Genomic DNA, 22047 nt, shown 5'->3' with positions numbered 1-22047 from the left:
ATATATGCTTTCGGCTCCCGTCAACTGGACAGGCCAGTTTCACTTTGCAGCTCTTATCCTGGACGAGGTCAAGCGAGAACCAGGGGAGACCACGTCGTCGTCGACCTCGTCACTCGGGCAGAACATACCTGATGTCCGTCTAGCCTATGCCGGCCTTCCAAGTCCGAATGGCGATTCTATGTGACCTTCGGCGCACTGGGTGTGATCTCTCTCGCAGCCGCTGTCACACTTCATCGGGACCACTATCCACGGCATCATCCTTTGGTGTCGCGGTTGGGGGCGTTATCTTTCAGAGTCGGTTGGAGGTGGAGTTGACGGCGTATCCATGTCTGGCTGGGAAGGAGGTGTTGAGATGGGAGAGGGGGGCGCAGGTCAGTGGCTTGATCCCCGTGACCTCTGGATACACAGCCAACCATTAATACAATTCCCATTCGTGCATCTCCATGATAACCCGGCAATATCTTTGAAATTCTACAATATCTCCCGAGAGCCCAAGTATACTGAGAGAATCAATCCCACAAGACCAACTACGGCGCTTCATAAACTACTAGAAAGATTAAACAGAATTTGTCCTCCCATGACCAAAAAGCCCACTTACCAAGCCCCCTCTAAACCAAGTCGACGTCACTCAAATCATCGAAATAGCCCTCATACAAAGGGTCAATCTGTGAGCTTATATCATCATAGCACGTAGAAGGGGGAGAAGGCGGTCGCTGATAACGAATGCCAAAGAACACGAACTTCTCCGGAGCATCTCGAGGCGGAGCCTGAGGAGCGAAGACAACATCCCGGTGAACCTGGAGCAGCAAGTAATCCTGGCTGACGAACGTGAACAGAAACGGATACTTTGTGCTATCTTCATGGCCCACCTGGATGGTTCTCTTACTGCCACGGTTGGGCACATGAAACGGCTTGCTGCTTTGGACGTCCATGAGAGTTAAATCGGCAAGCGCGAGCACTTGGTCTGATCTCGCTCCATTATCATAAAACTGGAAGAAATCGACGGTCTTGAAGAACTTCTTGTCCAACCATTCTTCGTCGTAAAAGTAGTCGAAGAACTCCACGCTGAAGAGATCGAACCGTTCGTCGACGATAGAGATGTCCGTGGAGTTGACGTGCCATCGCCTGGACTTTTTCATGGACGCCTTGACCTCGGCCGATTTGCCCTCTTCGATCGCCCGTGCTATCTGCTTGGCCTCTTCCAGCTCCTGCTCGTGTGTGTCCATGCCTCTGTCTTCCCAGGCGTGGGATTCCTCGTCCTCATCGGCAGTCTCTTTCGTGGAAGGTCTGAGGAACACAAGCGAGTCGTCGACAGAGTCGCCAGTCACTTCGTCTATTGGTAATGATGGGGAGTTTTGCGGTTCTCGCGTGACTGTGTGCTTCTGCGTCTCTTCATCTGGTGAAACTTGTTCTTCTTCCTCGTCTTCGTGCATCTCGTCGCCCGATGTATCTTGCTCTGTTTCCTCGACTTCATGCATCTCCTCGTCCGATGGATATCGGTCGTCTGATGTACCAAAATCCACGTCTTCTTGGTCGGAGGTCTTCGTAGCCCTCACCTCCGGACCGTATATCTTTCTCATCTTCTGGTGGTGCTGTGATAGTATCTGCTGAACCAACATTTTCTCGCGGTCCCATCGTAGCTGCTGCTCTGCGAGCTCCTGTTGTTCCAGCTCTTTTTGGCATGCAATCCTCTCCTGCTCCAGTCTCTCCTGCTCCAGTCTCTCCTTTTCAAGCCTCTCCTTTTCAAGCCTCTCCTTTTCAAGCCTCTCCTTTTCAAGCGCCTCTTTTTCAAGCGCCTCCTGCTCCAACCTCTCCTTCTCCAGCCTCTCCGTCTCAAGCCTCTGCTGCTCCAGTCTCTCCAGCACAAGCCTCCTTTGTTCCAGCCTCTTCTGCTTGACCATCTCCTGCTCCAGCCTCTCTTTCTCAATCTTCCGCAGCTCCAACATCCTCCGCTTCATCAACCTATTCTCCTGCTCCCGCATCTCGAGTTCCATTTCCTGTTTTTCCAGCCTCCGCCGTTCCATCTTCCACTGCTGTTCCAGCATCTGCTCTTTCTCCATTTTCTGCCTTTCCTCCTTACTCACCGTCTGCATCGAAGCAATTCTCTTCTTCTTCATATTCTCGTGATACCTCATTTGCTTCTTATACCGCTCCAGCTTCCGCGCGGCCTTTTTGGTATTTTTCTCCGCGGGGGGGCCCTGCTCCTGCTTCTGCTCCTGCACCGGCATCACGGCCTGCTGCTCGGTGGACTCCTCATCCCGCGTCCGGTCTTTCAACTTCTTCTCGTGCTTTTTCTGTCGGTGTCTTCGTCTCTTCAGCCTCCTGTTCAACCGCGTCTGTTCGTCTCTGGAGGTGGGTTGAGTCTGTGGCTGTGACTGCGAGGTTGCGGTTGCGGCCTCCATTTTTTGAGTCGCGTTGGGTTAGAATCGATGGGATGAATGAGCAGAAGGGAGTTGACTTGTGAAACTCCAGTCCGGAATCGAGGGCAATCTGTCTTTATGTTTCACTGTGTCACGTCAGTGTCACTCGATCTGTCAACTCCAACCATCTATACCATGTTGCTTATCGCCGATTTGCCCCTGGTTAGGCCGCACGGGGATTAGCGCTGTCAGTGGTGGATGTGATAGAGCAGATCACTCGGTGGGAGTGGGGGGAGGTGGGGATGCGATGGTTTGATTTCCCGAGATCGATGGGTGAATGGATGATGGTCTTTCTTCTGTCGCCTCGGGGTTCGGGACTGATGGAAACTGGGAAACAAGAAGGGCCTGTGTCGAATTTGACTTGGTATAACATCACATCATAAAACAAATTATCCTCCAAAACAGTCATTAACCACACCACCCATTTCCAGTTTCGACTCCTGATCGACCGATCATCTTACTTACAGCATGCAGAATGCAGTAAGTATATAGGTAGGTACCTAGTAGATAGTACTACCTACGGAACATGCACCGAACACATCCAATTCCAAACCGGTCCTTGGGGGGAACATACGAGTTTCACTTACCTATCTAGGTAGGTACACCGCCCATTTCGCTTTACTTGCTTTTTTCTTCTGCATCCACGTCAAAAAATAGTAACTACCGTGCATGCCGTCACGGCACCTGTCATCTTCCCTTCCGCGAAGTCCCTCTGTTCCCTGCGGGATCTATCTATCTATCTACCCTGTTGGTCGGATTCGTTCGCATTGCTGCCCCTGCATTTCCTCGCTGGGTGGGTATGTTTCGGATCTGCAATTTCGGGGTTAATGCCGATCAGGGGGGGGGGAGGGGAGAAGTGAAGGATGGGAGGGAGAGAGGGAGAGGAAAGAGAAGAAGTAGAGCGGGACTTGTAGTGAATGAAGACACTCATCCCAGCCTATTATGTATTCCCTAGCATACTACTGACTTGGGAGGAGTGACAACCATCTTGTCAGTGAACTTTGTCTACTATGAAGGATATATGAGATGAAGTGGTGATGATAAAGCAACCCATGTGTAGTATAAGTCCAGTGATGGAAATGTATAACATGGGAGGTGCTAGTGCACGCATACAGAGTACACAACTGTTGGTTTGTTCACTCTGCCTTCCTAGAACGGCAACTATGTGGCAGAATACATAAGCAGGTTCATGATGTATAACTTCATTGCGGGAAACACCACTTTGAGATCAAGTGCGAAATTCAACAACAGTCCTTTGGCAATCCCATTACGCTTCGGCCCGTTAAGTAGGGTAGAGTTAGTGGTTCCAGGGGATCCTCAAACTTGAGTCTTCAAGACGCCGATCCCCATCAAACCACCCCAGTGACAGCCCCTCATCCCTTAGTGTCCAAACAATGTCTTCCAAGATTGAAACTGCCCGCAACTCAAAGAGGGAACACGGAGGACCGAATACCGAATACGAAATACGCCTTCGTCGGGTTTCCAATTTTGAGTGCTGACTTCCCCATGCCGCCCCGTTTCAAACAGTCTACACCTTAAAAGGAAGACGATGTCCTCATCAGCCTGCCTCTTCCCGTCGGGATTCTGTCCAGCCCCATTCTCCCCCCCCCCCCCCCCCCAGCACCACGATGAACGCAGCCATCACTCTGCTGCTAGCCCTGGCAGCACCCATCCTCGCAGCCCCCAACACCGACGCCGTCGCCGTCTGCCAGCGTCTGCACTCGTTATACCCCCAATACACCGTCTGGGATCCCTCAGGAAGCTACGCCGGCGAAACCTTCTGGAACCAGTCCTACTACACGAACACCGTCAAGGAGTACTGGAATGGCGTGAACGCCAACAATCGTCCAGCCTGTGCCTTCTTCCCGGCCAACGCGCAACATGTCGCCGTCGCGGTTCAGCAACTGAATCGATACTCCACCGCGCCATTCGCTCTCAAATCAGGCGGACATAACTTCAATGCTGGCTTCTCCAGCACCAATGGCGGCGTCCTCATCTCCTTCAACGAGAACCTGTCCTCTACCGTCCGCAACCCAGACGGCAATACCTTCGATGTCGGCCCCGGAGCACGCTGGGGAGACGTCTACGAGGTCACCGAGAAGACGAAGCAGGTGGTCGTCGGTGGTCGACTCGGTAATATTGGTGTGGCTGGATATACCCTTGGAGGCGGGCTGTCGTACTACTCAGCTCAATATGTAGGTCACCCCGGCAATCCCCTTCCAGGGATATATCATACTAACCAACCCAGGGCCTAGCCTGCGACAACGTGCTCAACTTCGAAGTCGTCCTCCCCAACGGCACGATCACCAACGCGAACAGCACCTCGCACCCTGACCTGTGGTGGGCCCTCCGCGGCGGCGGGAACCGGTTCGGGATCGTGACCAAATTCACCTTGCAAGGCCACCCCCTCGGCGACAACGGGCAAGTATGGGGCGGAATCAAGCTCTTCACCGCCGACAAGCGGCAACAGATCTTCGAGGCCCTGTCGAACTTCACCAGCGAGTACCCGGACGCGAAAGCGGCCGTGATCCCGACCTTCGACTTCGGCCTGCCGGGCGCTCTGGTCTCCAACCCGGCCCTGTTCTATTTCTATGACGGCGCGAAACCAAGCTCCAATGCGTTCATGGGGCTTGATAACATTGAAGCGCTCATCGACAGTACCAAGACGACCACGTACAGCGATCTGGCGAGCCAAGCGGGCGGCGCTAAGATCTATGGAATTAATGCCGCTGCGCGCGTCAATACGTTCCCCAATATGCCCCCACCGCAGCTGTCTCGGCTGCTGGAGGCGCATTGGAGCACTTTCCAGTCGCAGATCAAGAATGACTCCAGTCGTAATATCGATATCCAGATCGGCACGTTCACGCCCCAGCCGCTGTCGGTGCGGATTGCCCGCGCGTCTCAGGAGCGTGGTGGGAATACCCTCGGCCTGGACCCGGCCAACGGTGATCGGTTCTGGGTGGAAAACGATCTCATCTGGATAAACCCCGTCTGCAACGATGCCTGTCCGGAGTATCTGCGCGAGGTGGGGGATTCAATTAACGCGGTGTTTAACAGGACTCTGCGGGGCACGAAGCCTACCAATTATCAATCGGGTGATGTAAATTTCGTCTCGTGAGTCTCTCTTCATCTTCTTTTTTTTTTTTTTCTTTCTGTATTGGTCTGGAAGTGAACTCTAATAAGATGGCAGTGTTAATCCCTTGTTCATGAACGACGCGGGCGACTATCAGAACGTGTATGACAGTTATGGGGCGGAGAATAAGGCCCGTCTGGAGAGTATCGCGAAAGCGTATGATCCGAATCGCTTCATGTTCCGACAGGGAGGGTGGAATTTTTGAGCGATGATCGGTACAGCTGTAGAATATAGGTGACTGGTGACTGATATGGTTGTTATGTAAACACTTTTATAGTAACTAATATGCTGATAGCACAGCAACTAATAAACATGAAGACGGCAGAAAATGTTGAGTATGGCCATTGGATTCCTAGTTGCAATCAGTAATATCGACCAACCGACAACCACACAAAGTTACCAACACAACATCAGTATCGAAAAGAAAAGAAAGACAATAATAAAATTGATCTAAGAAGACTCCGCTATAACCTACACGGTAAACCTACAACACATCACAGAACCCAAACCAGGGGACACGAAACGTGCGGCACACACGGCATCGACGAAAAAGAGAACGAACGAATGGAACCCACACGCAGTATGAATCCCAAATAGCAGCGGTAGCTCGCGCTGATTATTGTGTCTGCCAGTCCAGTTTACTTGAAGAGCCTGCCCAGCATCCCTCCGGCAAGGTTACTCACGATGCCTCCGGACAGCGCGCTGTTGGCGAACGTCGACGCCTGGCTGAAGCGGTCGCAGCGGGAGAAGGCGACTGTGTTGGTGATGGTTAGGGCGAGGGCGATGGCTGGGTGGGTGGGTGGGTGGATATGTTAGTTTCTAGATCGATGGTCTTGGTAGGTAACTAGGGCATGTGATACGGATGACGAATCCGGGTGCGGTGGATATAGGGAGGGAGGGGGAGAGGAAGTGAGAGTGTAGACTCACCAACAAGACTCAACCAGATAACACTGCTCAGTCGAATGATGGCCAAAACAGCCAGTGCGATCCACAGCGCGGGGGTCACGTATAGACTGAGCCAGAAGAAGCGCTTGTCGGTGGCTGTGATGGTGCGGGTGGTGGGATCCGAGGACTCGAACACCCAGGTGGAGTCGCCGCTGCCGTTGTTGACCTCGTTCCACCAGCGGAGGCCGACCAGGCGACGGCCGGCAATGTTCTTGAGGTAGTAGAAGTCGGCGGAGAGGAGCAGGAGGGTCAGGATGAAGACGAGAACGCTATTGGGTTGGGTTAGTTAGGCCGGGTTCGGGACATCTGGTTGGAGATCTAGCTCGACGGGACACGTGGGAAAGGGTCGCCGGGTTGGCGTGGTATATGCGCATTGCGCTGGCGGTGATCATGGGGAGACGTACAAGTTCTTGATGAATAGAACGCCGAAGAGGTACATCAGCAGGGCGCTGATGCGGAATCCCAGGAAGAACATGAGGGTGATCGGGTGGGAGCTGAGACGCCAATTCAGGTCGCCCTGCTGCGGTTGGAGAGGTTGCTGCTCCATGGGGGCGGAAAGCGCGCGGGGATAACGGGGTAAACTGGCCCTCGAGGGAACGATCAAAGACGGAAGAAGACGGACAGCATTCAAGCAGTTTGCTGGATCAGGTCAACGTGAGGCGGGATTGCGTTGATGCTGCGTGTCTCCATGTATGGGCGGTGGGGCGCGGCAGAATGTGGAACGGCCGCCGGTTGTTTCGAGACACGCGGAGCCCGTCGATCCTTTCCACGGGCATTCGACATGGCATTCCACATGCTCGGGATTGAGGACGGGCGGGTGTGGTGAAAGGCACAGATGCAATATATACAGCAAGGGGAACGGAGGACACGCGCGAAATGACACCCTAGATCGATACCCTCCACTCGACCCCGGATGCTTTCCGGATGAGGTCATAGTCTGGTTCCTGGCGGCTGGAGAAGCCTTTATGCGCAAACCGAGGATTTCCTTAGTCCCTTATTCACTCTTGCGGCCGGGCCCGCAACGCTCCAGCTCCAGCTTCCCCTTCCCTCCTCCACTCTACTCCGTCATCTCTCTTCCTGGAACCCCTACACAGTCGCATATCGAACCAGCGTTGACGAACACGATCCTCCCTCTCATAATCCATCGACCATGGCGTCCCGAAACACCCTTCGTCGCGCCCTGCTCTACAGTACGTCTCCCCCCAGCTATCCCATCCCAAGTCCCAACCCGCAGCTCTCCCCGCATCTCCGCGTCCAGCTCGCAACCCACACCCACACACAAACACACAGCCCACCACTAACTCTCGCCAGTCCCGGGCTCTTCCCAACGCTTCATCGACAAGTCCCGCACTCTCACCGCCGATTGCGTCGCCTACGATCTCGAAGACAGCGTCACTCCGCACAAGAAAGTCGAAGCGCGGTCCCTGGTGCGGAGAGCCCTCGACCAGCCCGCACCGCAGGGTATCCGGGAACGCGCCGTCCGCATCAACTCCGTCGACAGCGGCCTCGCCCTGGGAGATCTCACCGAGGTGGTAAGTCTAAATCATCCCTGATCCATCCAGTCACCTATCCTTGTCATACATCGCCTCCCTCCCCTCCCCCTCCCCATCCATAAACCCCACACTAACCCGGAGCTCCCGTACGCAGCTCAAATCCCCCAACCTCACAACCATCGTCCTCCCAAAAGTCAACTCCCCCTCAGACCTAACCTTCATCAACGACGTAATCACTCACACCCTCTCATCCCAATCCGCCTCTGCCTCCCCCACCCCCGCCCCCCAATCTCCATCCTCGCACTCATCGAATCCGCTAAATCCCTCACCAACCTAACGCAAATCTGCTCGGCAACACCCCTCCTGCAAGGCCTAATCTTTGCCGCTGAGGACTTCGCCCTGGACCTGAGCATCACGCGGACTCCCTCATTGACAGAATTCCTGTTCGCGCGGTCGATGATCACTACGGCCGCGCGGGCGGCTAATCTGCCCTCCACGATTGATCTGGTCTGTACGGCGTATAAGTCCACCAGTGGGGACGGGGCGCCGCCGCCGGCGCTGGAGGAGGAGTGTCGCGATGGGAGAAGGTTGGGTTTTAATGGGAAGCAGTGTATTCATCCGTCGCAGGTGCCGACGGCGCAGGCAATCTTCGGACCCGATAAGGAGGAGGTGCAGTGGGCTGTGAGGGTGTGTATTGCTGATGAGAAGGCGGCGAGGGCGGGACGGGGGGCGTGGACGTTGGATGGGAAGATGATTGATGTGCCGGTGGCGGAGAAGGCGAGGGCCGTGGTGAGGAAGGCTGAGGTGTGTGGGTTTGACGTCCAGGGATTGAGGGAGCAGTGGCGGCATCAGGAGCCGGAGTAGGTGGGCGTGGATGTGGGTGCTCTTGGGCTGAGAGTTGGGGTCTGAGAAGAGATGTGTATGCGCGGTGGTATATACATATATGGCCCATCCCGCCTGACACGCGGCAAAAGTACATACAAGTGGAAAAAAAAAAAAAAAAAAGGCGAGAAGCTAATCGCCCGCTAGAAGGGAAGCTAGATCGCTATGCTTGGAAAAAAATGAAGTAAAAGATCTATCTATCTCGTCCTTACACCCGGTGAAATAACCTGTCGGCGAGTTGGCATCCATTGTCGGCTTCCCGAGAACCAGTCGGTTGTAGCATTACAGCACCCGTACGCTAGTTGAAGTGTTGAATGGTGAATGGACCATTAAAGAGCGGACAGGAAAGGTTGAGAGGATAGTGTTGTTGAATTATTGCTTCGACTCCAGGTCTTCGCGCTTCAATAGCTGGATCTTGCCCATGGTGAGAACGGGCTGATTATTGGCCTCTGCATCGACCTTTGCATCGGCATCTTCTTCCAGACTCTTGGCCAGCGACTTGTCGTAGCTGGTGGGGTCAATCCCCAAGATACCGCCTACATACCCGCCTCTCTCGCCAGGCACGCTGAACTCGCGGAACAAGTATTTCCACTCGTTGAGCCACGCCTTGACGGCCTTTCCGATTTTGTCTTTGCCATTTTTGGAGTGATGGCCAGTCCCTGTGATGGCATACACCAGCCGTCGGCCTTCACGGGAATGCTTGAGGAGAATCTTCTCCAAGTATTCAATGGCCTCTTCGGGATGCAAGCCGTGCAAGTCGACATATAGCTCCTCCGCCGCATCGTCCAAACCAGCGCTGAGAATGTGTTTGTTACGTTCTTCGTACAGTTGCCGTGCCGCTTCACGATGGCACTTGCGCATGGCTTCGTTCTCTGCCTGGCCTCGGAGAGACAGGGCTTTAGCTGCCCTCGCGTCATTTCGGTTCCAGGCTTGTGCAGCACTAGCAAACTTAGCGCATGGTTCATAGGATAAACCCCGGTCAACTTACCTCTGCAGAAACTTGTTCCTCACTGTACCATGGCGGATAGCCTCGGTCCGGTATTTTATATACTGTTGATTCGCTCGAGAACCAGTCTCGAGCCAAGGAATATTCTGCGGTGGCAAGATCGCCTGAGCGGCTGCGCTGTGTTCGCGACTCTTGGTCGCGTCTCTATTATTTTTAGACGAAATCTTTCCCTTCCCTGGTACCGGGGATGGAGACATCCGGACTACATCCGCAAGAGATGTGGGGATATTCTCCTTGCTCGGGGTACCTTCTCGATTATGCGCCTCCCGTTTGCCATGATGTTTCTTCCCCGAGCCTTTCGCGCTGACTGCAGCAAGAGTAGGGAATGCATCAGGGTCATCAACCGACGGGGCAGTCGCATTAAAATCGCGATGCTGGTGTCGACTTCCTGGCCGCGAGTGAGGCCGGGACAAGTTTCCCATACTTCCATTCCGTTTGCCGGCGACATACTGCATCGCCTGCGGGACGTTCTTGTGGGCAGAAAAAGCCGACAAGTGACCGGGGTACTTGCTGATATATTGGCCAGCCCATTGGTCTCCGACTCCCGTATTAGACTGTAAGGGAGGGAATGCCTCGGAAGCATTATCCATCTGAAAGGTTGGGCCGACCGACAGCGCGCCGGGACTGCCGTCGGACACGCTGAGGTTCGCAACGAGTGTTGAAGGGTCGTGCGAAAATGGGCAGCCATCGCCGGCGAGGCAGTTTCCCATAACCCAATACCTGTGCCATTGGTGTGAAGATCAGCATACTACTCTTGCTCGAGCCATGGACTGGTAAGACCGGGAGCTTACTTGCAAAGATGATTGGTTAGGTCATGACTGAAACGACAGTCGGCCCGAAGGCATTGGCCCGTGGATAGCCAGTACTTGCAGACTACCGGACTGCGACTGTGACCGGGAGAAAGAGTAGCTTTCGGTGGCTCCATTGACATGGATTTCCCGACCACGACGTGTTCCGATTGTTGCAAGATAGCATCTCCATCCCGTGGCAGAGACAGCGACGCGATGGTCGCGCCCAAGTCATAGCTGTTGGCTTCCAGAGCCGTCTCGATTTCCTCATTTGTCCTCTTATCTCCCAGAACGGTGCGTAGAATATCGTGCGGACTCATGTCAGGCACAAACTCGGCAGCCGTAGCGCTCAGTGCTCCCGAGAGGCTTGGTGTTCCTACGGACGAAGCCACGCTATTGGCGTCGTCCGCGACCAGCCAGTCCACATTGCTATCGCTGCCCAAGTCACCGTAGAAATCGGACACTTGACTTTGATCGGAGAATTCGTATGCGTTCAGATTGGGCGAGTGGGGGATAGGTTGTGCGAGCGCGAGTCGGGGTGACGGGCGCGGCGACGTGAAGGGGGATACCGTGGACGATAGCGGTGGTCGCGGAAAGGCCCCCCGCGAGCTCTGGAGCCACGAGGTACTCCCGGGGCTCGTCCCTAGGTTCGAAAGGTTCGAGTGAGGGGACAACGGAGTTGACGAGCGAGCCATCTGCCAGGGGGCAGGCGACGAGCGACGGATGACCATGTGGCGGGGAGGGGGAGGAGAGGAGTCGGGCAAGGTGCGATTGCGATGGCGCCAGAGAACATCGAGGACGGCATTCTCCAAGGGCGGACCCGATAAGGAGGTCTTTTCGCGGACAAAGTCCTCGATTTTCTCGACCTGCTCTTCCTCATCTAGAGCTTGGTCTTGGAGGATTTGGAGACAATCCTCAACGAGGTCGTCGGAAAGCATGCTGATGCTGGGATACCCGGGGGGGGGGTAAGCAGGCCGACGAGCGGATACACGGTGTGAAGAAAGATGTGGGGTAACCGGCGATTGGCAGGTTCAGACAGCGATCAAGGGGGAGAGACAACAGAAAACAAATCAAGCGTTTAGAGATCAGCGTCCATGGTTTCCCGATGACGGTCGATATTTCATGGGATGGCAGGGGGAGCTTATGAAAAGAGGGATGTTAGCAGTGTTGACAGCAGGCGACAGGAGACAGGCTGGCAGTCCACGGGTGATTACATCGCATCTGCCAATGATCGATAACAGGAAGCTCGAAAGAAGGAATGAAGCTCGCAGCGAAGAACACCAAAACCAACAAAGTAAGGGAGAGAAGAAAAGAAGACACGCGCGGGGGAGAGGGGGGAAGGGGAGGAAATGGGGGGGGGGGGGGGGGAGAGGAGTTGAAGGGGAAGAAAAGAAGGAGAGGGGTAGAGAGGGAAGAAAGAGCGGAGAGAATTGGACAGGACAGGACAGGACAGGACGGACAAGACGGACAAGACGGACAGGACAGGACAGACCAGATGGGGATGAGATTATTCAAGGAGGTTCCCCCGATAACCACCTGCAGCGGCTTCTTATTCTTAGCACGCCGTCCTCGTCTTCCTTCCTCTTGCTCTCCTCCTCTCCTCTCCTCCACTCCAACCACCACCACAATGCACTAGTCAACTAGCACCTAGTCTGTAGTTAGCAGCTGGACCAGACACGGACCGACCACCACACCAGACAGACAACGCTGCGCCTCGACTCGTCTGGGTCGAGTTGCTGCATCCAACCACCGCCCACGATTCCCGATGAAGGGGACGAGATAGGCTGGACGCGACCGAAGCAGTACCTGTCCGTTCTTTATTGACGACAATCAAGGCGGGCGTGGTGTTTGACTCTGGACCAAAGAAATGCCTCGTCTTGCCTTCCCCCCCTCCCCCTTTTCCCCCTTGGGTAGAAGCCTAGAAGGTACCCTGGTCCGTCCCATCAAGGCAGCACCGGTGGGTGTGTGGGGGATCTAGACTGCGAAGGGAACCATCCATCCATCCATGATCCATGATCCCTCTCCAGTCACCACTCAAACTAAGGAGGTCGATCTGCCGGCATAGGTATTGGATGATTTAAAGAGGAAATCATAATAATCAAAGACGGCAAGATTGCCAATCTGTCCATGACACTGCATGCTCACTGGCAGACCGTTGCAGCATCATCTTGTCTAATTTGACTCCCTGAATAGTACCCAAGGTAACCTGAACCAGAACGATAATAATAATTACGGTTAATCTGAAGCATCGCCCGTTCGTGATGCACCCGCCCCGTACCGTACCCGTAACCGGTAACGAGACAGCCGCTGTCAGCCCAGCGACCCTGACTAAGTAAGAGAGATCCTTCGATCGATGATTTCAGTGCCGCTTCCGCCTTCAGGCTGACGCCCCCCTCGATGCTTGGACTAACAACGGAGCACTTCGGAGCTCCTGGCTAAGGCTTCGCTCTTTCGATCTCCTCAATTCCCGATTCTCTGTTCGCTGTCTGGGTCCCTACTTCTCCGGGCAACATCTGATTTACTCAATTCCTCCTTACACCACCTCCCTATCCACCCCCCCTCTCCAACTGGCAACTGCCCATTGCTCCCACGTAACGCTTGCATTTCATCATCACCGCGCCGTGGACGTGCATCTTCCGCCATCCCCCCATGCCTCGTTTCTAGACGAGGGCTCAACAACGCCCGACTGATCCACCACGCTCCCCCCCCCCCTTTCTTAAATCCATTGGGCATTTGCTTCGCCTTAAGAGTTGCCAGGAATCTGACACGTTCGCACTGCAACGCTGCCGTTCTGGTTTGCGCCCGTTCCTCAACGCAAGCAATCCGCTCGCCTCCGCCGATCTCTGCCCGGGGCCGTGCCACCACCTCGAGGTACCGATAGACGAATAGATATATACAGTCTGCCTCCAGTATCCCTCATCACTCAAGATGCCCGCGGATTATATGTCTACTGCGCGGGCCCTCTCCGTCTCAGCCTCCTCTCCAGAACCCCTCTCTCCGTCGGAAGACAATGCCTATCCCCCATGGAGCCGGCGGGCCCCGGGCAGGCGAAATTCTGCTAGTCGCTCCGGTGGGCAGGTAGTTAGTCTGCGCGATCAGCTCATTGACCAAGCGACTCAGATGTCGCGCCGGATCATGACATCATGGAAGAAGATGAATTTCTGGCAGAGAGTTGGGGCGGTGGCCGCTGTGGTGCTGGCCAATCTCTTGGGAATCGGGTTTCTTGTCTTCACGGGGAAGGTCTTCATCTGGCTTCAGCCGGTGGCTGAACAGTGGGAGCACTCGGTTTTGGCTTATTTTGTTCTGTGGTTGTGCGTGTTCTTTGTCTCTCTCCCACCGTTGGTTGGATGGTCCACATTTGGAACTATGGCGGGTTATATTTTTGGCATATGGAAAGGGTGAGTCCGCTGCTCCGATCGAGACCGTGGGCGAGCTGACACATTTGCTAGATGGCTCCTTTATGCGTCTGCGACCATTCTCGGGTCGACCTTCTCTTTCATCGTGTCTCGGACCATCCTGTCTAGATTCGTCCACCGCCTGATGGAACGCGACAAACGATTTGCGGCTCTTGCGCTGACGCTGAAGTACGACGGTCTGAAGCTGCTATGCATGATTCGTCTATGTCCGCTTCCCTATTCTGTATGCAACGGTGCTGTCTCAACCTTCCCAACGGTGCATCCTTTGATGTACGGTCTCGCGACGGCCATCATTTCTCCCAAATTGCTCGTACCTGCATTCATTGGGAGCAGGTTGCGTGTCTTGTCGGACAATAACGAGGAGATGAGCATGGGCTCCAAGGCCGTGAACGTCTGCAGTATCATCGTCTCGGTTGCTATTGGGATTTTCACGGGCTTATATATCTATAGAAGGTAGGACCCAGGAAGCATCTCTGCTAGTCACGGTATACAGGCTAACTTGCTCGACAAGGACGTTGGCTCGAGCCAAGGAGTTGGAGGCCAAAGAACGGGAGGATATCCGACAGTCTCTACAGGCCGACCATGCGGCCCATCGTCCCCATGACGCGTTTTCGGAAGATCCAGACGTCAACACCGCTGCCACCACCCTGGCCCGTGATGAAGAAGAGCGGATCGGATTCACAGACGTGGATGATGACCATGTAGACCTTGCGATGGACGATGAGAGTGGCAGCGAGATGTCGCCCAGCCGTAACAAGCAATATCGGGATGAGTTTACAGATAACGACTCGGACGTGTTCCGGGACGGAGACGAGGAGGATGAGGAGACATACACCCTGCATTCTCACGTGCGCAAGCCCCAGGACTCATAGGTCCAGCTATTCTGCCGAGGGACCTTGGTGGCGACCTATACTTACACGATAGAACTGCTCTTACGAGGTGACGACACAGATTTTAACGGATAGGCAACCCTGATGCATCGTAAATAATGATGTTTGTTTTTTTTTTTTTTTTACATGTGGTTTGTTTCTGCGGTCCTGCATTTCACTTTCCACTAGACCGTCCACTGCTGGTTGTTGGCTCTTGTAGTCATATTGGTAACTGCACTGATGCTTTGTGGCCATCCCAGGGGTGTTTGATTCAGTGTTGTGGGCACATTTGGATGGTTCCTGCGGTGAGGTCACGTGAACTTCACTCCTTCACTTCCTCCTGGTAGGATGCAGTTGCCGGGGTATCTCGATCTCTGGCGCTGATCAGGAAAAGGGAATACTCGGCATGCAGTAGATAGCCGTGCTTGCTAGTAGTCGTACTCCGTACTGACAGTTGAATGGGATAGAATGATTTTTGCATGCCACCCGGCAGGGAGAGCGAGAGATGGCCTGACCGGACTGAGAAGTACGCAGCAAAAGACCGCTCGAAAGTCCCGCCCGCAACACTTCTTCTTCACCACTACTGAATGTTGTACTGCTCAGCGCTGAGCCTCAGCCTTTGCATCGTGGCTCTCCCTTGTCGCCTCGCCCTTGATTCGCTGCCTGTCGTCTTGTTTCTCCTCTGTAAGTCAGTCGCCATCTCCGGCCCCTCCTCCTCCCCCCTCTAGGGTTGCGCCAGTGGCAAGCAAGCAGCCGTGATGGGTTTGCTGATAAGTCCCTTCTTTCCTGCCCCTCGCTAGCCCAGACCAAGTCCACTCGACGGGTAAGTCAACTGGCCATCTCCTACCTCCAGTGTGGCTTCGTGGAGCTTCATCTGGCATTCTCCTATCTTCTAGCATGGCGCGGATCATCTCTGACACGCTTTCTAGGCATCTTATACATACATCCCAAGCCGTCTCTCCTGTCCCAACTATAAGGATATCTCGTGATGGAGCCCACCATGGATGAATAGGCTGGGGCTTGTTATCCACTTATCGCATGAAATGGGAGGCTGAGAATATCCTTCAGTCATCCTCTTGTCTCTGTCAGTGTAGCTTCCTCGCGGAGCGGTCGAGTCACTTTCGGTGTTATAATACATTTGAGGACCTCCCTTGCCAGCAAGTATGCAAACTGCCGCCGCCATCGGGACACAGGGTCCAGATGGCCATGCCCATCAAACCAGTCAGTTGGACCAATACCTTCCCGCAGGTAGCAATGTCACTGGTCGAGGGCACTTTCCCTGGCTGGCTCCGCGGCATGCCTTCGCGGCAACGGGCCCGCCGTCGCAGTTTCCTGCAAAGCAACCCGGGGATCCACACCTGAACGGGTTGCCAAATGGACACAGGGCTGCTTTTGCTAAACCCACCCTCAACGGTAGTGCTGTGAATGGGTTCAAAGAAGCAAAGGATATCCCTCTCGAAAGGGTCCAGGATCGCTCTCAGAGTGGTACACGTGCATCCCACCGCCCCGAGACAAATTCAGTTGATGGCGTAGCGAACGGTCTAGAGATCACTTCTTCTTTTATCCCCGGGTCCAATCTACCCAAGTCAACGTCTCCGTTAACCTTCGTCAATACCGTATCATCTCATCCTTTTTTGTCTGACGCCAAAGGCACCGACAGTCAGCCTATGCCCGTGAAGTATCGCCCACGATCTTCCATTCCTTCAAGATTGCCCACCGCAATCTACGCTCAACAGTGCGTCGCGGCGGCGCATGCGTCCAGACTCAACCCGTACGCTCTTCACCGAAAAGAGCAGGAGGCACTTCAGGATCATCTGTGTCACCTCCACGTCACTGTCTACTTGAATATCCGAAATGGTATCTTGCGATTGTGGACTCGGAATCCAATGGTGAGTGTCTCTCAAGAGGAGGCCATGGGATGCGCAAAGGACTATCGCTGGATGAATCTGGCTTCTTTCGCATACGAATGGCTCGTCCGGAACGGGTACATCAACTTTGGCTGTGTTGAGATCCCTCCAGCTCTTCTACCTCCCAAGAAAGGTCGACGGAGGGAGGGCCCTGTGATTGTCGTAATCGGGGCAGGAATGGCAGGCTTGGGTTGTGCACGACATCTAGAAGGCCTATTCAAACATTACCATGACCCGTTAACGTCGCCACGCGTTATTTTGCTAGAGGGAAGGCGCAGGATTGGAGGTCGTATATATTCGCATCCTTTACGGAGCCTTCAGTCATCCGCTTTGCCTCCAGGGCTGGTTCCCAAGGTCGAGATGGGCGCCCAGATCATCGTTGGCTTTCACCAGGGTAATCCGCTAGATCAGATTATCCGGGGCCAACTCGCTCTGCCGTACCATCTCCTGCGCGATATATCCACGATTTATGACATAGATGGCTCGGCGGTTGATGAAGCTCGGGATGCCACGGACGAAATGCTATACAACGACATATTAGACCGTTCGGGACTTTATCGGCACAAGTCGGTCATCGTGCCCACCGCCGAGGGCGACCGGGATATGATCGATTCAGGCCGGGATGTGACGAGGAGTGACGGCCTTACAGTGAGGCAATATGAAGAGGCGAGAGCTGCTGGGACCATCGGACTCCTATTTCCCGCGAAACGGGTTCGACGCGGTGTCGGCCATAAGACTGCGGAAATCAAGTCGACCGGTGTTCCTTTGGCGGATTCTGAACGCATCGAAGAGAATCCGACCAGCCTCGCTTGCCAGACCATGGGCTGGGCATTGAATGACGGGGTCTCTGTGAATGACACTGTCAACCTAGACCCCGTATCTAAAGCGTCGCAATTCCAGACCCTGGGTGCTGTGATGAATGATGGCGTCCGGCAGTACCAGCGTATGCTCCCGCTGACTCCGAGAGACATGCGATTGCTCAACTGGCACATGGCCAACCTGGAGTACGCGAACGCTGCCAATATTGGCAAGCTAAGTCTCTCGGGATGGGATCAAGACATGGGTAACGAGTTCGAAGGCGAGCACTCGCAGGTGATAGGCGGGTACCAGCAACTACCTTATGGACTATGGTCGCTTCCCAACAAACTCGACGTCCGTACGAACAAAATCGTTTCCAACATCACTTACAAGTCTACGGACGACAAAAAGCATAAGACAGTTGTTCACTGCGAGGACGGTGAGTCGTTCGCCGCCGACAAAGTTGTCTTTACGGGTTCCCTGGGCGTCTTGAAGCATCGCTCTATACAGTTCTCTCCCCCTCTCCCAGACTGGAAATCGGGAGCGATCGACCGGCTGGGGTTTGGCGTCATGAACAAGGTGATACTGGTCTTCAATGAGCCTTTCTGGGACACTGAAAGAGATATGTTCGGGCTTTTGCGTGAACCTCCGGACCGAGACAGCATGGTGCAAGAAGAATACACGGTGAACCGCGGTCGGTTCTACTTGTTTTGGAACTGTATGAAGACCACCGGTCTTCCAGTTCTGATTGCTCTTATGGCTGGAGATGCCGCACATCAGGCAGAACGCACGCCTGATGCTGAAATCATTGCGGAAGTAACCAGTCAGCTTCGTAATGTGTTCAAACATGTGGCCGTTCCCGATCCCTTGGAGACAATCGTCACTCGCTGGGGTACAGACAAGTTTACAAGAGGAAGCTACTCTTACGTGGCCGCCCAGGCACTTCCAGGAGACTACGATTTGATGGCCAAGCCGATTGGAAACTTGCACTTCGCGGGGGAGGCCACCTGTGGCACCCACCCGGCCACTGTGCATGGTGCCTACTTGTCCGGACTTCGTGCCGCATCGGAAGTATTCGAATCTATCATGGGCCCGGTTGAGTTACCCAATCCGCTTGTCCCGGAAAAAAGCAAAACAATCGAGACCGATGTCCCGTCATCGTCTGGTCTGAAGCGAAAAGAACCCTCCTTGTCTAACGGCGCAGGGCCGTCCCCGAACAACGCCCGGATAACGCACCAGGACGCTTATGACAACGCCATGTGGGCTGCCATCTATTCCGAGATAGGCCACGCGCCCGCTCGACCGGCCAGAACCGCCCTGAACCCGTTTCTCCTGTACCAGAAGGACTTCTGGGTCCGATGTCGTGCGCAGTGTGACGAAGCCCGCCGGGCCGCCACGAAGGACCCCGACGCCAAGGCCGCGCGCGACGAGATCCGCCAAGCACTCGGCCTCATGTGGCGACAAGCCGACGAGGCAGAGAAACGGCCATACCTCGAACAGAACGAGGTGAACCGGCAAACCAACGCTGAGATCTGGAACCATTGGCGCCGGGATAATGCGGACTGGGAGAAGAAATCCTACCAAGTCAAGGAGAGGTGGTGTGCCGCTAACCCCTTCGATAGCTGGAACCAACAGCAACAGCAGCCCTCCAAAAAACCAACTCTGGCATCGTCGGATGATAATGTCAACCCTCCAGTCAGGGAGACCAATCGTTCTACCGAGAGCACGACTATTTCCCTCGTGTCTGATGTCCCTCAAACCAATGGTGACCATCCCCCCGCAACTGATATCCCGACGAGGCGGGAGGCGAGCACACCGTCGTTGCCCCCGAGTATGGAAGCGAAGGTCAATGGTGCTCCGAAGCAGGTGAATGGCCATTCGGCTGCGGTGGATGAGACAGATACCCATCCAGAGGATTTGTAGAATACTTCATTGCCATCTTAACCCTTGTACATTTATCTATCTACCTACCCACCTACCTACCTACCTCTCGTCGTGGCTAGACGATTGTTTCTCTATACTAATACATGTTCTATTAAAACAAATGTTAAATATCTTCTCCTTTATCTTCGTGGCCTTGTTGACACTCCTTGCTATATCATATAGAGTATTTATCTATCCATCCCTTCAACTATTCAACTCAGCATAGTATTCAATCCTGTAATGCAAACTACCCAGACACAACCTCCATTCTATGTATCATGATGTAGTGTGGTGTGTATTCCGTACTACGGATGGATAGATATATACTAATAGATGAATGTTCGTATGTAGATCCATCCCAATACGACGTCAACAAAACAAAAATAACCCCGAAATCAAAGCAAATCAAATGAGATGTTCTAGAAAATTCCTCTATAATTTCGTGTCCTCCTTCTACTCTATTTCTATTCACATCTTTGTATGGAAGATGATGCAATGTGATCCAGTCGGTCAGTCAGTCAGTCAGCCAGTCAGCCAGTCAATCAATTAATCAATTAATCAACCAACCAACTATCACACGATCTCGATCATGCAAACCCCATCATCAGAAACCCGTGTTGTGAAACCACAAGCAACAAACAAAATCGCTGAAGTCTAGTAATAAGCTGCCGTAAAAAAAAAGAAAGATATATGTAATATGAAAAGTAAAAAAAAAAGTCTAATGAGATGTGAAACATAAGCTGGCGACTGGACCACAGGTCTAGGTCTAGCTAGCTCTAGCTAGATAGGCAGGCAGGTAGGTATAATGATGTAGATGAAGATGAAAGATCATCTAGGTGGGTGTGGGTGTATTGGTGGGGATATCGATGGGGTCTGGTTGGCGACGGAGGGGGAAGAAGATTGAGTCGCTTAGAGAAGGGGGTTCTGCTTGTACTCGGGGGCGTTGCCGTCGGCGGGAACCTCGGTCTCGTTGGCGGGTTCCTGGGATTCGTGCTCAGAGATGAACTTCTCGGCCTCGAGGGCGGCGATGCAGCCGGATCCTGAGAGAGATTTTGTTAGCTGGTGCATGCGAGATGGAAGTTGGAGAAAAAAAAAAAGAAAGAAAGAAGCTTACCGGCACTGGTGATGGCCTGGCGGTAGCGCTTGTCCTGGACATCACCGCAGGCGAACACACCCTCGACGCTGGTGTAGCTGGTGCCAGGCTTGGTGACGATGTAGCTCTCCTCGTCGAGGTTGATCTGGCCCTTGAACAGGGCGGTGGCGGGGTCGTGACCGACGGCGTAGAACAGACCGTTGGCGTCGACGACCTCCTCTTCGCCACTGACGACGTTCTTGACCTTCAGGTGGGTCATCAGGCCGTTGGGCTTCTCCTCACCGAGCACCTGGGTGGCGACGGAGTTGAAGCGGACGGTGACCTTGGGGTGGGCCAGGAGACGGTTGGCCATGGCCTTGCTGGCACGGAGCTTGTCGCGACGGACCAGGACGGTGACGCTGCTGCCGTACTTGGCCAGGAACATGGCCTCCTCGGCGGCGGAGTCACCACCACCGATGACGAAGAGGGGCTTGTTGCGGAAGATGGGCACAGCACCGTCGCACACGGCGCAGGCGCTGATACCGTTCTGCCAGTACTTCTCCTCACCGGGGAGGTCGAGACGGCGGGCGTTGGCGCCGGTCGCGATGATGACAGCGTCGGCGGTGCGGGCAGGGGCGTCCTCAGGACCGTCGCTCCATTCGGTCCACAGCTTGAAGGGCCGCTGCGACAGGTCAACCTTGCTGATGGTCTCGGTGATCACCTCAGTGCCGAAGCGGACGGACTGCTTGCGCATGTTCTCCATCAGCTCTCCACCACCGATGCCGTCGGGGAATCCGGGGAAGTTCTCGATGTCGGTGGTGGTGGTGAGCTGGCCACCCGCGGCGGTGCCGTTGGCCAGCATGCCCTCGTAGAGGACGGGCTGCAGTTCCGCGCGCGAGAGGTAGATGGCCGCGGTGTGGGCGGCGGGGCCGGAGCCGATGACTATGGTTCCTCGGGTCAGATTCTTTCATCCCCTGTTGCCCGCCGATGGTCGGCCAGCACTGGCCAGCACTGGCCATTGCCGCAGAGGGGCCACTTACTAACGACCTTGGAGTGCACCATTCTGGCAGACGATGTGGAATTGACGCGGAGGGGCGTCGAGAGCGGGTTTGATAGGACGGAAGCAGAAGGAGAGGATTTTTGATGCAGGGACGACGCGGCGGCGGCGGTCAATCCGAAGGAGGAGCGTAGGGTGGAGAAGGAGAAGCGACGGAAAGCGGAGGAAAACAGATTGGCGGTGTTGAGGGGGTAGTGGATTGAGTATAAGTAGGAGAGAAGAAGAGGACAGGAGGAAGAGAGGGGGAGGAGGGGGTTTAATTATGGGCGCGGATGAAGAGGCGAAGAGGGGCGTTGGAGGGCGCGGTGGGGGGGGGAAGAAGGGAAGAAAGGCTGGAT

The 22047-nt window shown here is 54.5% G+C and overlaps 8 protein-coding genes across 8 annotated transcripts; 4 read left to right on the top strand and 4 right to left on the bottom strand.

Moving 5' to 3' along the window:
* Positions 1-426: 426 nt before the first annotated feature.
* On the bottom strand, positions 427-2549 carry BO70DRAFT_362668 (uncharacterized protein). The gene has a single exon (XM_025543371.1). It carries the CDS (start codon positions 2400-2402, stop codon positions 609-611), a length of 1794 nt encoding a protein of 597 aa, XP_025399016.1. The 5' UTR covers positions 2403-2549; the 3' UTR covers positions 427-608.
* Positions 2550-4039: 1490 nt separating this feature from the next.
* On the top strand, positions 4040-5895 carry BO70DRAFT_337715 (FAD-binding oxidoreductase). Its single transcript, XM_025541169.1, has 3 exons — positions 4040-4615; positions 4669-5534; positions 5611-5895. Exons 1-3 carry the CDS (start codon positions 4049-4051, stop codon positions 5756-5758), a joined length of 1581 nt encoding a protein of 526 aa, XP_025399015.1. The 5' UTR covers positions 4040-4048; the 3' UTR covers positions 5759-5895.
* A 74-nt stretch (positions 5896-5969) lies between these two features.
* On the bottom strand, positions 5970-7404 carry BO70DRAFT_362666 (DUF846 domain-containing protein). The gene is made up of 3 exons (XM_025543370.1): positions 6903-7404; positions 6481-6767; positions 5970-6340 (listed from the first exon to the last, which is right to left on the bottom strand). The coding sequence occupies exons 1-3, from the start codon at positions 7043-7045 to the stop codon at positions 6192-6194; spliced, it is 579 nt and encodes a 192-aa protein (XP_025399014.1). The 5' UTR covers positions 7046-7404; the 3' UTR covers positions 5970-6191.
* A 244-nt stretch (positions 7405-7648) lies between these two features.
* Positions 7649-8975, top strand: BO70DRAFT_380132 (HpcH/HpaI aldolase/citrate lyase family protein; the record flags this gene model as incomplete). The annotated part of the gene is made up of 3 exons (XM_025545393.1): positions 7649-7688; positions 7810-8030; positions 8061-8975. 3 exons carry the CDS (start codon positions 7649-7651, stop codon positions 8853-8855), a joined length of 1056 nt encoding a protein of 351 aa, XP_025399013.1. The 3' UTR covers positions 8856-8975.
* An 18-nt stretch (positions 8976-8993) lies between these two features.
* BO70DRAFT_48443 (CCCH zinc finger and SMR domain protein) lies at positions 8994-11697 on the bottom strand. Its single transcript, XM_025548483.1, has 3 exons — positions 10671-11697; positions 9862-10599; positions 8994-9813 (listed from the first exon to the last, which is right to left on the bottom strand). The coding sequence occupies exons 1-3, from the start codon at positions 11603-11605 to the stop codon at positions 9246-9248; spliced, it is 2241 nt and encodes a 746-aa protein (XP_025399012.1). The 5' UTR covers positions 11606-11697; the 3' UTR covers positions 8994-9245.
* Positions 11698-13348: 1651 nt separating this feature from the next.
* Positions 13349-15097, top strand: BO70DRAFT_362665 (TVP38/TMEM64 family protein). Its single transcript, XM_025543369.1, has 3 exons — positions 13349-14065; positions 14117-14536; positions 14595-15097. The coding sequence occupies exons 1-3, from the start codon at positions 13596-13598 to the stop codon at positions 14953-14955; spliced, it is 1251 nt and encodes a 416-aa protein (XP_025399011.1). The 5' UTR covers positions 13349-13595; the 3' UTR covers positions 14956-15097.
* Positions 15098-16115: 1018 nt separating this feature from the next.
* On the top strand, positions 16116-19751 carry aof2 (putative lysine-specific histone demethylase Aof2; the record flags this gene model as incomplete). Its single annotated transcript, XM_025545925.1, has 2 exons — positions 16116-19257; positions 19354-19751. 2 exons carry the CDS (start codon positions 16116-16118, stop codon positions 19578-19580), a joined length of 3369 nt encoding a protein of 1122 aa, XP_025399010.1. The 3' UTR covers positions 19581-19751.
* Positions 19752-20489: 738 nt separating this feature from the next.
* trr1 (thioredoxin-disulfide reductase TRR1) lies at positions 20490-21714 on the bottom strand (the record flags this gene model as incomplete). The annotated part of the gene is made up of 3 exons (XM_025544806.1): positions 20490-20620; positions 20695-21594; positions 21693-21714. 3 exons carry the CDS (start codon positions 21712-21714, stop codon positions 20490-20492), a joined length of 1053 nt encoding a protein of 350 aa, XP_025399009.1.
* Positions 21715-22047: the final 333 nt, after the last annotated feature.

Source organism: Aspergillus heteromorphus (genome assembly GCF_003184545.1).
Source record: "Aspergillus heteromorphus CBS 117.55 chromosome Unknown BO70scaffold_14, whole genome shotgun sequence".
NCBI classification, from domain to species: Eukaryota; Fungi; Ascomycota; class Eurotiomycetes; order Eurotiales; family Aspergillaceae; genus Aspergillus; species Aspergillus heteromorphus.
This window is presented reverse-complemented; position numbering and strand designations above follow the sequence as displayed.